Raw genomic sequence first — 15,209 nt, 5'->3', positions numbered from 1 at the left:
CAACAGGGAACCATAAATACCAATTATAAATAACGATGGGGAATTATAAATAATAGGGGAAATGCTTTTTTCTTGTTACATTTTTCTCTTTAAAAGTATTTGCTGCTTTAGTAAAAGTACAATATTGATCTCTTCTTTGAGCTTGAGAAAAGAGAATACAAACACTGTATTTACCGGACCTCAGGCAGCATCTGACCCCCCTCCTGTGCTCTCTCATCCTCTTTTCTTAAGGTCTTGATGTGACTTTTCTCTTAAGTCCTTATCATGACACTGATTCTTGGGTGAATATCTTACTAGTCTCAAGTTACCCTGGATGCTTGGAGACTCTCCACCTGTCCTTTGATTCTAACAAGGCAACGTTAGCATTTCAGTGATTGGAAAAGAGTCTGCAGCCTGATATTTAGGTCACATTCTTAGTATGGAGAAACTTTTGCCCAAATGAGGGAAGCCCTGGTATTCTGTCTTTTGAGAATTCAGTGTTTGGTTGTGGGAACCAAGTCATACCTGTATTTACTTTAATTCTCCAGTTCCTAACTGGTGACACAAGCCCAGACATTGTTTTGTCATAACAACTGGTGTTACCTTCCTCTCTTTCTTCACCCAAATTAAGCTTTACTCAGAGCAAAACTCATGAGTGTCCCTGCTGATGAAATCTGGGTTTCCCTAAATAGTCTTCATTGTAAAATATTCGCAGCAAATGCTCAAACCAGGTCTCATCTTGAGAATTATGCTCCATAGTGCTTTGTCATGCAGCACACTGCAAAGAGGCCTTCTATCTTCCTGCTATTGTGTGGTCGGGAAGAAACCTGGCCTATGCATATAGGAAGCTCTCCACATTTCCTGAATTCTGACTCTTCAGACTTTGCCAGGCATTCTGTTGGGGTAGCATCTGAGGTTCGTCATCCCACACTTGTAACTCCTATGGCTGGAAAACTTTTCATTGATCCCTATCATTTTTCTGACCCAGAGGCTGGTCAGTCCTCTAATATTTCAGTGATGTGTCTAAACACAGTGCGAAATCCTCTTTTCCAGTTTCTGAAAATGTTTCTTCAGTAGCACTGGAGCAAGGGTTTCTCTCTCTGACTGATAACCACCCTCAGAGTAGATTCCCATTCTCATAGGAATCCTGTTTTAGCTGGTGAATCTGGAGGGTTTTAATTCACCCCAAGTATTAATGTATTACTAAGTATCTTTTTTTATCTTCCAGAAAAGACTTATTTTTCTAAGAATTTGTGTGCCCATTGTGGCCAGAATGTATATCAGTTTCTTACCTGCTCTTTCACACAGGGAGTTTTAAGTCTCACCCACTCCAGTAATCACACTTAACGCTCTATAAGCCTGGCTTTCCAGGCCGAACATCTCATCTCAAATAGAGCATCCCACCATTTGATCTAAGAGTAGTTGCCATAGCTTCTTATCTGATTATGAGGCAATAGTACAGGATCACCATGGACCAGTCTAAACTCCAAAGCAACACATATCCTAGCATTAGATAATCGTGGAGAGGACGTGTGCACTGTTAGGCACTCAGTCCTAGGATGGTTAAGAGACACAACTTGGGCTATAATATACCTTAGTTCAGAGAACTTATTTCTCCAAAAAAAGGAAAGAAAACAAGCTAAGCTATAGTCCAAAGTTTAATTAGTTTAGGGAAGAAATGGAAAATGTTTGTTTACTGCACTCAATTTTTAATTGTCAAAAACAACAAATCCTTTAGTCATAAAGAAATGGAAATTGCTGTTAACAAGCAAATCAAATCTGAATGTGGATCTCTCCCTCATTATTGCTCTGTCTGCTCTTAGATTTTTGGTGATTTTTACCTTTCACCTAAACCTGTAAAATCAAAAGAAACAGATCATTTTATTTTTAAGTAGACTAAAATCTAATTTCAAATTTTCCACACTCAAACTTTTAAAAAAAGTAGGCATTTTAGCAAATTAAAGTTTTGAGGAAAAAAAAAAGTTTTGAGCAAATTCTTCCTAGAAGAGATTTGCAGTCAGTTGAGGATGGGACTTCTCAGCATTCTTTTGATACATATTTTCTCTCTGAAAGCAGTAGTACTTATTGATACCCTTTTAAGAGATGTAATACTGAGATTCTTTAGTTTTACAATTTAACATTTAGTAAATTTAGTAGAATTTACATTACTCTTTCTGTAATGTAGTTTTTTGGCTTGTACAGTATCATTTTCATCAGTTTATTTTCAAGTATAATGATGAAATACATTAACATTCCATCTGGCAAAGAGTATTTCTGAAGCCAGTTTACTTAAGTGTGTGATCTAAAAAAATTTAACAAAATAATAAATTGTGTTCTATCAGCTTATGAATTATTTTAATACATATTTAAGAGTATTTTTCTATAATTTCTAACCTAACATTCTTCTCTGTATTGCATTTTATTAACTCTGAGGAAGAAGAACCAGTAACTTGAGGAAATAACATAAAATTAAAGCTACCAATTCCTAAGGAAACTAAATTTAATGTTGGCATAATGGAGACTGAACATTCTATCTATACAGTATTCTTTCATTACCATAAAGAAGTTGGACACTTGGTGGGAAAAACAAGACTTTGCTCTGCTATGGATTTTGCCATCCATTTTTTTTTTTTTTTTTAGATAGGAGTAGACAGTATGTTAAAATTTCAAGGCATCATTAATTTCCATAGCTAGTGTAAAATATAACTTATCTATGTTAGAAAGCATGAAATATTTTTAACTGCTTATATGAGTATTGATTTGATCAGGTAGCAAAAAGAAAAATAATGATTTCTTTCTTATATAGTGTGATTTTTAAATTTAACCTTAGCTAATATTGTTAATAAACTCCAGTAATCAAATACAGGGTGTTTGGAACCTGATCTTACAGTAAATGCTGTAGTGCTAGGAGCCAAGAGATACTTATCTTTAAATATGAAGGGATCAACAGCACATCTCATTTATTATTGGCACCTCCTACTTAATTAAGGGGTTATGATTACTCATCATACACTGAGATTACACAGAATAAAATTGTTTCTGTGGTTGTCCCTTTTCTTTGTTGGCTCTGAATTATTTTCTCTTCTACATTTCATTTCTGCTATCATTTCTAATATCTCTGCCTCACCACCACATCTTAAAATATGATATAGGATCCATGCTTACATCTAAACGTGTCCATACTAATGATGTTCCACCTCCAAGTTTTAATACAGGATTTAGAGAGAAATGGTTAGATTTAGTAACTTTTGAACATTAATAAAGGTGTCTTTGCACATTTGCATTAAAATACTAATGTATGTAAAATACAGAATCTGTACTATTTTCCTTTTGTGACAGAATAGGGCAAATATTAAATACTTTTTAGGTGGGAGACTAGAGAGAGAGTGGTTACTATTCTTGAACTATGAAAGTCAAGAATGTTTTAACTAGCACAGTCCACTGGGGTTCCTGCTCCTCAGGTCTCCGTTCTGATTATAATTGTGAATATTCAAAAAGGTTTACTTTTATGATTGAGCTTATTATTAGTGTGCCTGTTTTTATGTTAGTCTCTGGGATTGGGGGGAGGAAGGGGGAAATACACATTCAGTGAGAGCTATTCATTAGCCACCATTGAAGGAGAAATTGAACTTTAAAGAATCTATCAAAAATTCTCTGGTGAGCCTTTTATTACTATCTTGTCTTGAGCCCTTTTTTTAATGACATCTATTATCAGATTGAAATGGCGATTGAGACGCTGCAAAAGTCTGACGGTCTGTCCACTCACAGAAGCTCTCTTCTCAACAGCCATGTAAGTTGCCTCTTCTTCATGTAAACTAATCTCTTGCTTGTTCTGCATGTGTTGCTTGCTTCTAAATGCTTGTTTTATTTATTTACTTATTTTGCTTCTTAACCTTCCTTCTCAGCTGCTTATGATCTCTATATCACTTAATGGCATTTTTGTACAGTGGACTAGCTAAAAATAGAGCCCACAATATACTATAGGATTTTGTACTGTTTTGGTACAGATATAACATTTCCAAGTTAATAACAAGCTGCCATGACTGGTAAAAAGTGGTTGATGATTTAAATTTTCTAGTGTGGTATTTATTTATAATGTTACAAAGCAAATGTTTGTAATCTGCATCTTCATGTCTGAGATGGAGAAATGGTTGTCTCTATTTGTATGACCAGTAATATCCTTTAAGTGGAAAAACATTAATGCCAAACCCAATGATAAACTGTTTAAAATGATGTATTTACCAGTGGGCAGGAAACAGCTCCCTAGAGGAGCTCAGATCCTAAGACTTAAAGAAAAATGAGTCTGGGCCAAGAGAAGAAGTGAGGCTCTAAATAAGCCATAAGCTGCTAGTAATTGAGATAAAACAGTATTATTGTTGTTACTATTTCTTAAAGCTTTTAACCATTACCCAGATGCAGCATCACTATAACACTGGTGAGGATAAGAAAGTGATAACCATTTGTGAAACTATAAACATTCTCATTCAATGTTCAAATTTTGGGGAATCAATGAAAATTGATAAAGAATTATTTTGTTATCATGATTTCTGAATATATGAGGATGAGTAAATAGACCTAGACTTAAATCTGTCTAGACAGTTCTTCTAAATTACTATCAGTAACAGTATAATAAGAATTAGAGTTTTCCCTCCCAACTGACAATGTATTCTTAAATTTAGAGATAAGTTATTTTTAATTCTTCCCCATATTTTGTGATGGAACAGTCCAAAATTGGATCACACAAATGAAATAAAATATCATTAATTTTTTTCAATAAACTTTAAAACTTTAGCTTATAAAAAATGTTTTCATTATGCTTTTTAAATATGTGGATTTTCAGACATTTAAATTTTATATTCCAATGTAACACAAAATATTTCATTATGTTTTTACATATTTGTTTTTAGATGAAGTAGTTTGTTTGTTTTCCCAAAGGGAGGTATCATGGCAAATAAAAACAGGTTAATGTGCTTGGAGAATGACTACAATTTTAGTGAAAATTATAGATCATAAATTCTAAAATAATATATATTTTGGCCTTTCTTTTGAAAGTTTAAGGAATGTGATTTTCCCCTTTCTGAAAATTTGTATGCAGTATATCACTCTTTTATATTAATATGTTTCATAGGCATATTCCTGCTGTGTTGGCATGAATCTGTGGTTGTGTGTAGGGGCTGATTTACTATATACTATTAGAATGTTTGTTTGGGGGAAGGGGTGAGGACCACCTGGTGTTTTTTTTTAAAATGTCAAGTGTTGAAAGTGTTGTTCATTTTGGTCAAAAATGTGCAGAGGTATGAAAAAAAATTCTTTAAGTTTTCCAGTTACTTTTTGAACTTTCAGACATCTAAGAATTTGTGCTTTGATATTCAATTCACATCTCATTTTCATTTGAGATATATATTTTAGTAAAATATGTGATATGTTTCAATTAACTTGAATTAATCAAATTAATTAATCTTTTTATGAATAATGTGGGTATAAGAAAATTTTTTCTTGTATGTTTTGATTTTTAAACTTTTCAGATATTTTAAAGTTGTTATTCTCTTACAAAATTCATGAAGCACTAATGTTAATGAATGTGTGAGTTAATCTGCATAAACAGCAGAGACATGTTTTTTACTCTTTGGCTTTGTATTTTTTATCACATAGCATGGCAACTCTCATACTGTTTACAACTGACAGAGGCATTTCATTATGTAGAAAGATGGGCATAAATGTTGCTAATGTAGTGATAATCTTTCTCTAAATATCCTGATTCACTTTTATTACACCTCTGAGGTACAGTTACTTTTACTTGAAAGCAACACATTTATAATCAAGTCTTTGGAAATAAAAATGATTCTTTATATGGATATAAGTAGTGAAGAAGAAGTCAGTGTTTCTGGTGATGGTCAGGTTTTGTTTCTACCTGAACAGAGAAAAAAAGGTCCTCCTGTCTTTCTGTCCTTGAAAAGTTAGTGATGCTCCTAATTTTTTTTAGATTTATCCAAGGAATAAGCTACTATATGCATTCCAGTTGATAATCACCTGGTGAGGGCATTTTAAATACCCTCTGTTTAAATTCTGTTAATTAACTGGTGATCTTCAGTTGTATAAAAAACATGTGTGAAGAATTTTCTTTTTAGTTTAAATATGGCTAACAATTTCAATGTTAATAAACTGGAAGTTACCTTTATCCCTTACTATATATGACACAGAAATATATGAGGTTTGTGGCATTCTTTGAAGTGGACATGAATTCAACTTTATGATGGTAGTTCCCTGACATCAATTTCTAGAAAGGACCGATTTCATTAGGCACAGCTTAGGAGAAATTATCAATAAGTTGTGTTCCATACTTACTAGTCATGATTTTTGAGCTGAAAGTCTGTTGTCATTCTATTTTACAATATCGAATAGAATAGATTTTCTATTTTCTCATTATGTATTTGATTATTTGCAATAATTCAGGAGTCTTTTATTAGAGTCAAACAAATAACCCCTGTCAGTATAATCTAGCTTGCTTGCTTCATTTTTTACCTCTCTTTCTACACATTAGAAGATGGAGTGAGTATTAAGCTTTATATCCCTGTTCAGCATATTCTTAAGAATATTTTGTACTGCTACTCTATTTTTATCATCATCATGCTGTTATCATGCAGGTCAAAATATATTTACAACTTGTCTTTCTCATATCCAACCTCACCAGTGACTGAGTACAGTTACATTGAATGCCATGTTCTATTAACATTATTAATATAATGGCACTTATTTCAGTAGTAGCATCATACAGGCAGATGGTAAATATTTATTGACAAGTGAAAATTCTAAGACAATAAAAATTGATATGTTTTGTCCACTGATAACATCCCTGGTGCCTAGAACAGTGCCTGGTACATAGTAGATACTCACTAAATATTTGCTGAATGATTAAACATAGGAAACAAATAATGGATGGGAAAAGACCTTATCTTACCTTCAGTAGTCTAAATATCTCTGCCAATCATGCGTGCATTTATTTGGGGACTCATACGTGCATTCTTTGTTATGAAGTGTGCTTCAGTTAGGCGTATGTGTGAGCCTCATTGATAGACAGTGGTCTTTTCCCTGTATACCATTTGAATGAAAGAATTTATTGCTGGTCTGTCATTTCCTCATGTGGAGCCTTTAGTTTATTTAAATATTTCTAAGTATTTTGGCAAGTGAAAATGTTATGGGTAAATGATGGGTGGTCTTCCTAAATGAATTAGAATATCTTAATTCTCTTCATTGCAGATTTAAGTTTATTTTATACTCCTTCTTAGTTATAATTAACATAAATTGGTATTTAATGGTTATACTGTATCCAATTTGGGATACTTTGGATTATAAATTTATATGCAGAAATGTTCTTAAATTAATTGTTCCTAAATTTTATGTAACATTCTTCAGCTTGTACATTTTAAAAATTCCCTTTAAAATATATAAATAGCTTTAGGCATTTATTTTATATACCTTTCACAATTTAGCAAATAATTGTTTCATCAACTTTGCATTTTAGCTATTGAAATATATTCAGCTTAAAGCAAAATGTTGTTTTATGCTCACTTTCCCTTGACTTGGCTGTGTTGTAAATATAAGTTATGATGGAAATAAGACCTGTCAAAATGCATATCATCAGTGAACTGAACTTAAAATGAATCCTAATGGATAATAATCCATCTGGGAAAAAATGCCAAATGTTACATTTAGATGTTAATTGGGGAATGCAATATGTATTTTTTTTTAATTTGTCAATCAGTATTTCCCTTTGGGAAAAATAGGAACTGTTCATCTTCCTTAATCTACTTTGATTAATATAGATTAAATGCAAAGGTTGAAAGATGCATCTTGGTTTCGACCCTTACATGAATTTGTTAGTTCATTAGTAGAATACTCAGGTTTTAAAGATAAAGGTTAAAAGGTCCTATGGTATTTCATAGGCTTTCAAAATCATAAATATAAACAAATATTTTTAAGACATTTTATGAATGAGTGAAAGAAATAGCAGTGGTTTATTTCCAAATTAGTAAATGTTAAGGATATTGAATTACTGTCCAAATTTTATTAAAGACAAAACCCAAGGAAAATGTATCTTATAACAGGCATTAACTTCCCTGGGGTAACACATGGAGTAAATGCCTTCAGGTTACATTTAACTGCTCAGTTTCTCTTATAATAAAAATTAGTCCTTAATACTGTGTTTTAGACTCAAAGATGTGACTTAAGAGTTTCATCACTGTGTCAAAACTCAAAGGTTAAATGCTGGCATGTAGAATGTAGATTATACTCCTCAGCTAAATTTCAAAATCGTGTGTAATTCCTAAACCAATTTCTGCTTCCACAGTGAGTTTCTAGGAGCACTACCCCTGTCTGTACAGCCGTTGGCAGGCTTCCTTGCTGGAGCTGTCATGGCCGCGGCAGAGCCACCTCTCATCCTTCAGGGCTTTTACCTCTATTTGACCTCCCTGTGCTCTTCCCAGGAGATCTGCAGGCTTCTGGCAAGGAATAAGAGTTCCTCTTCCTGCAAACGGGGCACAGGGAACAAAGCCTAGCTTTGCTGCTGTAAAACTTTATATTATATCCACTAGAATATCCACCCTTGTGGAATTTTTCAAACCACTAATGATTTTGTGTACATAGTATGTGTGTAACTATGTATGCACATATGGATGTGTGTGTACATACACAGACACACAAATACATATTACAAATAAACTCAGAGTTTTAAAAACTAGATTAGAAATGAAGAATTTTTAAGAATGTAGAACTATATAATAAAAACAATGTTTGCAAAACAGCCAGTCCAAATTCAGTGACTTGCGTAGCCACTTCAGAGGACCACATGGCCAATCCAATAAAAACGTAGTTTTGTCCAGGTTACTCACTGGGGGCTTGAGTAATATTATTTAGGCTTATGAGTATTTTAAGTCAACCTGTGCTGTAATTATCTTACTATTTCTGTGGAAGCTTTTCTTTGATTAAGAATGGCCTGATTAACATTTTTATATGTGCAAACATACCTTTGGACTAAAAGTATTTTATGTTAAACTTTAATTTTGGCACAAGTTTTCACTTTTACAAAAGGCAGTTTATGCTAGTACCCTTCAAATATTTTATTTTGGATTTGTTTTTTCAAATCATTTTATAGATTTTTAAAATTTATTTAAAAGACAATTTTCTTGATCATGAGATATTAATAAACTCATTTTTAGATATTTATCTTTACTTTTAAGTAACCAAATATTGCAAGGAGACTAGTAAACTGTTAAGGCAGTTTTTGAAAATTTAATTTGTATCTGATTAAATAAATTATTTTCATTTACTTTATATCTTATTAAAAGTATTTTACATCAAATCTATTTTTATTATTTGTATACTTTTGGTTATAAAGTTCACATTTAAAAATTGATTATTTTTCCATTTCTGAAAAAAGTCCTTCAAACCAATACTTCCTATATAGATATATGTTCTGTTCATTAGCAAAGGGATAAATATTTGATTTTTTATTGATTTTTATTTATGATAAATAATCATGTCGTTTTGGCTTTGACAATATGCATTATTATGTGAGGACACATATGTATATGTATATAAACATATCTTTGACATTTTTAACTTTGACATTTTACTGGCATTGTCTGTTTCATGCTTGTGGATGTGGGTACTTCATTAGTTCAGTTGCAAAATACTACTGTTTTTCAAAAAAGACTTATAGTTTTTAATACATTTGCCCTTTTGTAGTATTTTCTTTATATTTCTTGATCTCATGGAATTTAATTCCTCGTAGAATATTCCTCTATATATATTCTGTATTTTGATACTCTTTATTTATTCTATATCCTTTATGTATTTAGAATACCAATAGAAGGCTCTATCTAGTACGTGTACACAAAGCAAGAGTCATCACTTTTGTGCAATATGGTTCACTAGAGCTGTCCTAACACTATTAAGTGAGGAGACAATGCTTTCCAATCCCGATTATCTTACTGAAGCATGTGGGTAAAATATGTGAAACAGGTTTAATTTGCCATGTTTTATGTGTTGCCTCCATCAGTTGTGCTTTTAATCAATGAAGTCTTAAAAATTTAAAAAGGAGTGCAAAAGAGAGGTACTGACCCACTGTTGTAGGCGGAATACTAGCCTGAGCTTTAATAACTGAATATCCCAATCAGTTTACCTCCTCTCTTTACCCTAAGTGAATATGTATATGTGAACTTTTTCTATGTGTCATGTAGAATATTCAGGAATCATGTGTGAATGCCTCCAGAAAAGCTGTTTACTGATAGTAAGGTTACAGATGATTCATATAAAAAAAATTCTTAATTTTTTGACCATTATAAAAATAAAGGCTTATTTTGTATAATCTTTAAAAAAAATTTTAGGGGATGATTGTATATGTTCAGAGGCAATACGTATATTTAAATGTATTGATATGCACATGTGCTTCATAGAGAACTTAAAGGCTTCCTGAACAGAACATTATTTTTTTTTAAAGTACTCTGCTCTTTTAGGCTTAGTGGCCATATTTTCTAAGCCAACATCAATTTGGGTTTAATGACATAAGTTTTAGTTACATATAAATATCATATATGAATATTTGAAATTGAAATGGTTCTGGGATATTCTTTGTCTTGGTTAAAGGAAAAAAAATTTTGAAAGCATTTTAATGGTCTTTTTTATTATGATTCTGAAAGTGTAAGTTTGAAGTTTGATCACAAATCTTTATGTAAGCAAAATGGAGAAATACTTTAGTTTATTTGACTGTCCACATTATCATTTTTAGTATGTGACTGTGAATCACCAGAGGACAGGGGTGAGGTCACATTCATTTTTGCATCTGGTAGGCGTCTAGCATATTGCCTGGCTAATAATTGATGCTCAATAAAGGGATTCTTTTACTTCCATAACATATATTTAACTTGAATTGCATGTAGAATATCAACTTTTTATCACACTTCATATATATGGCATGGAAATTTGGTTTAGACAAGTAATATGTGATATATATGTTACTTTTGTAGCAATAACTGATATGTGAGTCATTAGGGAAATGTGTTGGAAACTATATCAGGCCCTGAGACAGTTCATGTATGGCCTTAAGAAAGTTATTTAAACCTATTTCAATTCTCTTTTTATAAATAAGGGCTTCCCAGGTGGCGCAGTGATAAAGAATCTGCCTGCCAATGCAGGAGATGCAAGAGACCTGGGTTTGACAGTCCATGGGATCGTGAAAGAGTCAGACATGACTGAGCACGCATACATGTTTGTAAATAAATAATGAACAGATTGATGATTTAATTTTACTAATGTTGAAACTTGGTAATATATGCCTAGATTTGATTTTTCTAAAAACTTCTTGCACATACTGTACTTGAAATGATTTTTTAAAAATACACAGGACAACATAAAACTTTATTTTCTTAATTTATTTTTTAATTGGAGGAAAATTGTTTTACCATGTTGTGTTGGCTTATGCCGTACAACAACTCAAATCAGCCGTAATTATACAGATATCCCCTCCTTCTTGAGCCTCCCTCCCCTCCCTGAATCCCACCCCTCTAGGTTATCAAATAGTGCTAGGCTGGGCTCTCTGTGTTCTATAGCAACTTCTCACCAGCTATATTACACATGATAGTGTACATGTGTAGATGCTACGTTCTCCGTTCCTCTCACTCTTTCCTTCCCTCACTGTGTCCACAAGATCATTCTCTACATCTACATCTCCATTCTTTCCCTGCAAATAGGCTCATCAATACCATTTTTCTAGATTCCATATGTCTGTGTTAACATACAGTGTCTGTTTTCCTCTTTCTGACTTCACTCTGTGTAACAGGCTCTAGGTACATCCACATTATTAGAACTGACTCAAATTAGCTCATTTTTATGGCTGAGTAATATTACATTGTGTGTATATATATATATACACACATATGTATATATATATATGAAAACTTATTTATCCACTCATCTATAGATGGACATCTAGGTTGCTTCCATGTCCTGGCTATTGTAAATAGTGATGCAGTGAACACTGGGGCACATGTGTCTTTTAGAATTGTGGCTTAATTAGGGTATATGCCCAGTAGTGGGATTCCTGGGTCATATGGTAGATTTATTCCTAGTTTTTTAAGGCCTCTCCATACTATTCTCCATAATGGCTGTATCTGTTTACATTCCCAGCATTGATGTAAGAGGGTTCCCTTTTCTCCACATCCTCTCCAGCATTTATTGTTTGTAGATTTTTTTGATTATGGCCATTTTGACTGGTGTGAGGTGATAACCTCATTGTAGTTTCGATTTGCATTTTTCTAATCATTTGTGATGTTGAGCATCTTTTCATGATGTTATTGGCCACCCATAAGACTAAAATATGCACTACAGACTGAAAAAACATTGCTTTCCAACTACCAGTGTAGTGTGTCTTCCAAAATTATGAAAAAAACATAGAGAAACTCAAATGATTGTAATAAGTGATCCCTTTTCGTTATACATAATTTTTTAAAATCAGTGTCTAGTGAGTTTCTTTCTGGAGAAGAAAAGACTGAAAATTTTCCTTACTGCTTGTAGAATTTGTCCCAGTAGATATGCTGTAATTGTATTATCTTGTGTAAGTAAATTAAAATTCTATAAAAATGAATAGAGCCTTAGTATAAAAATTTATACAAGGCAGCCTGCTGATTATGTGTTGTAACAAACCAGCACTGAAGACATATTATGCACCATGCTGCCAGGCTTGGTAATATGTTTATTTCTGTAGCAATTACGAATTATATTTATAAACAGTTAATGAGATTATTTGAATTCCTTGAAGAGGTTTTTATCTCCAAAGTAGGAATCAATACAAGGAAAACTAGTATGTCTGTATAGGTACTTGAATGTTTGAAGGAATGGACATGGTCTGAGGTCAATAAATGCTGGTCAGCTATCTAAACTTCCAAGAGTTTTCACATTCAGATTACACAGGCCTCCAAATTGCAACAGTTTCCCTGTCATAAGGCTTGAGGAAGATCTTCTACATATTTCTGTGTGTTGTGGTTGCAGTGTCTTAGAGGCATTTTGGTGAATGATTCGGTTTCTCTGTGTTTACCCTGTCTTGTTTACACTAGCTCCAGTGGCTGTTGGACAATTACGAGACAGCAGAAGGAGTGAGCCTTCCCAGAAGCACTCTGTACAACCACTACCTACGACACTGTCAGGAACACAAACTGGATCCAGTCAATGCTGCTTCTTTTGGAAAACTAATAAGGTCAATTTTTATGGGGCTACGAACCAGGAGATTGGGAACTAGGTTAGTACTAAAAGATAATATCATAAACTAATCTCTCTTTTTTAAACTATAGTCATTCAGTATATTGTTTGGGCAAAAGTATTTGATTACAGATAATACATTAAGAAAAAAATTTAAAAATTAGCTCAGTTTATGAAAATCCTCAGGAAAAGGAAAGGTCATTATTCACTGAAAACTGACAATACAGAATGATGTCTTGTCCTAAACATCCAAGTAGCAAAGCTTGGAGAAAAACTGATTCTCAAATCACATAGAAATGAACAGACCAATGCGGGAGACCCTGGTTTGATCCCTGGGTTGGGAAGATCCACTGGAGAAGGGAATGGCAACCGACTCCAATATTCTTGCCTGGAGAATTCCATAGACAGAGGAGCCTGGTGGGCTATAGTCCATGGGGCTGCAGAGAATTGCACACAACCTAGCCACTAACGCTTTCACTTTCACTTTTCAAGCTATTACTGGAAAATTTATATATGATGCTTTAAAAATCAGTGTATACTGCTTTCTTCTCTTTTGGAAAATAAATGTACTAAAGATGATGAATAAAGTGACATAGTAAGTGGAAAACCATGTATCTCTTGATTTGCAAAATTACATAGAAAGATCTTTATAAATAACTCTTCTATTTGCATAGAGTAAGAAATTAAAGCTGAGTTATTCATGTCATTTTTGGAGACCAATTCAAAATTATTTTGTGAACTTACAAGTTTTGGATGTTTGAAGCTCTCAGTTAATGACATTGTCCTTTTTAACCTTTTATTAGCCTTTTTAAAACTCTTGATTGTGAAGCCATGCATTTATGGAAGCAAAAGTTTAGTATGGTTCCATTGCAAGGAAATCAATAATGTGAGGAAGATTCTTAGAGTTTCTCTGTTTCCTTTTTTTGGAAATACATATGAGTGTTTTTATTAGTCAAAATATGATGAAAATAATACTTAAAACTGCAGAGCTTCATTTTACTGCTGTATTTTTTACAAATTATCATAACATATTTTGAATAGCTGAGCAGAGTCTTATGCATGCTTCTGATTTCTTATACCTTATGAAATCTATATTTAAAAGTATAAATGTATAGCTGCTATACAATATATAACAGATGATATACCTTGGGTGAGAGATAAGTCACAGCCCCATAGTATTCTAGCAAAGAGTTTTTAATATTCTTAATAAAATAAACAGAGCCTTTGTAATTGACTTCAATGTAAATTTATACAGAAAAAAGGAATGTGACAGTTTTATGAGGATTACAAGGTCTGTATGTATTCAGAGTGTGAATGATTCCTTTCTGTTGCATTGTAAGTGATTGTACAGCTTTCAGATTGCTGAAGGTTCTGTTCTCTCAGAAATGTATTTTCTTCTATCCATACTTCAAAAGAATAGTGTATTTTAAACTGAAGAATATGATTATTTATTCATAGTAAAGGAACTAGTTTCCTATCACTTGAAAAAGTCTTTTTGTTTTGTTAGTTATTTTTTTTTTCCTGGAACCACAAAAATCATTATTTGGGGACCTAATCTGCTATATCCTAGCTGATGGATCAGTAGTTACGCATACTGTGCCAATATTTTGAATCTCTGGGCTTCATTCAGCATTCTAATAGCTGTATTGTTGTGCCTCTTTTGTTACTGAAAGGGATTTCAATGAATCCTATTTTGAGGCTCCATTCAAGCCCTGAAAGGCATCTTTAAAATAGAAAAGGACAAAATTGGGGTTGTTTGGGTTGGCGAATGAGTGGAATCCATACTCTAGGCTCTATAAGTACATGTTGCAATATTGCAGCTTTTACTTTCTATCTTCTTTTCTTCCCCTTCGCACTATATGAGTTGTGTCTCCTGCTCCTTTTAAAATTGTATGTAATGTTTGAAATTAGAGGTGGAAAACAAAGCCTAGAAGAATAAGGAGAAAAGAAATCTTATGGAGAAAGTTTAAACAAATACT

At 32.9% G+C, this 15,209-nt stretch overlaps 1 protein-coding gene across 6 annotated transcripts in view; it reads left to right on the top strand.

The window, feature by feature from the left end:
- Positions 1-15,209, top strand: part of RFX3 (regulatory factor X3) — a 304,937-nt gene that overhangs the window by 213,778 nt on the left and 75,950 nt on the right. For 5 of the 6 annotated variants that reach the window (XM_043486872.1, XM_043486873.1, XM_043486871.1 and 2 more), the window contains 2 exons: positions 3,695-3,769; positions 13,089-13,270. In XM_043486872.1, coding sequence (XP_043342807.1) covers positions 3,695-3,769; positions 13,089-13,270 — 257 coding nt within the window. The remainder of the gene's footprint in view (positions 1-3,694; positions 3,770-13,088; positions 13,271-15,209) is intronic. The other variant, XM_043486876.1, reaches the window with a different exon arrangement.

This window comes from Cervus canadensis, chromosome 14 (assembly GCF_019320065.1).
Source record: "Cervus canadensis isolate Bull #8, Minnesota chromosome 14, ASM1932006v1, whole genome shotgun sequence".
In the NCBI taxonomy this organism is placed as follows: domain Eukaryota; kingdom Metazoa; phylum Chordata; class Mammalia; order Artiodactyla; family Cervidae; genus Cervus; species Cervus canadensis.
This window is presented reverse-complemented; position numbering and strand designations above follow the sequence as displayed.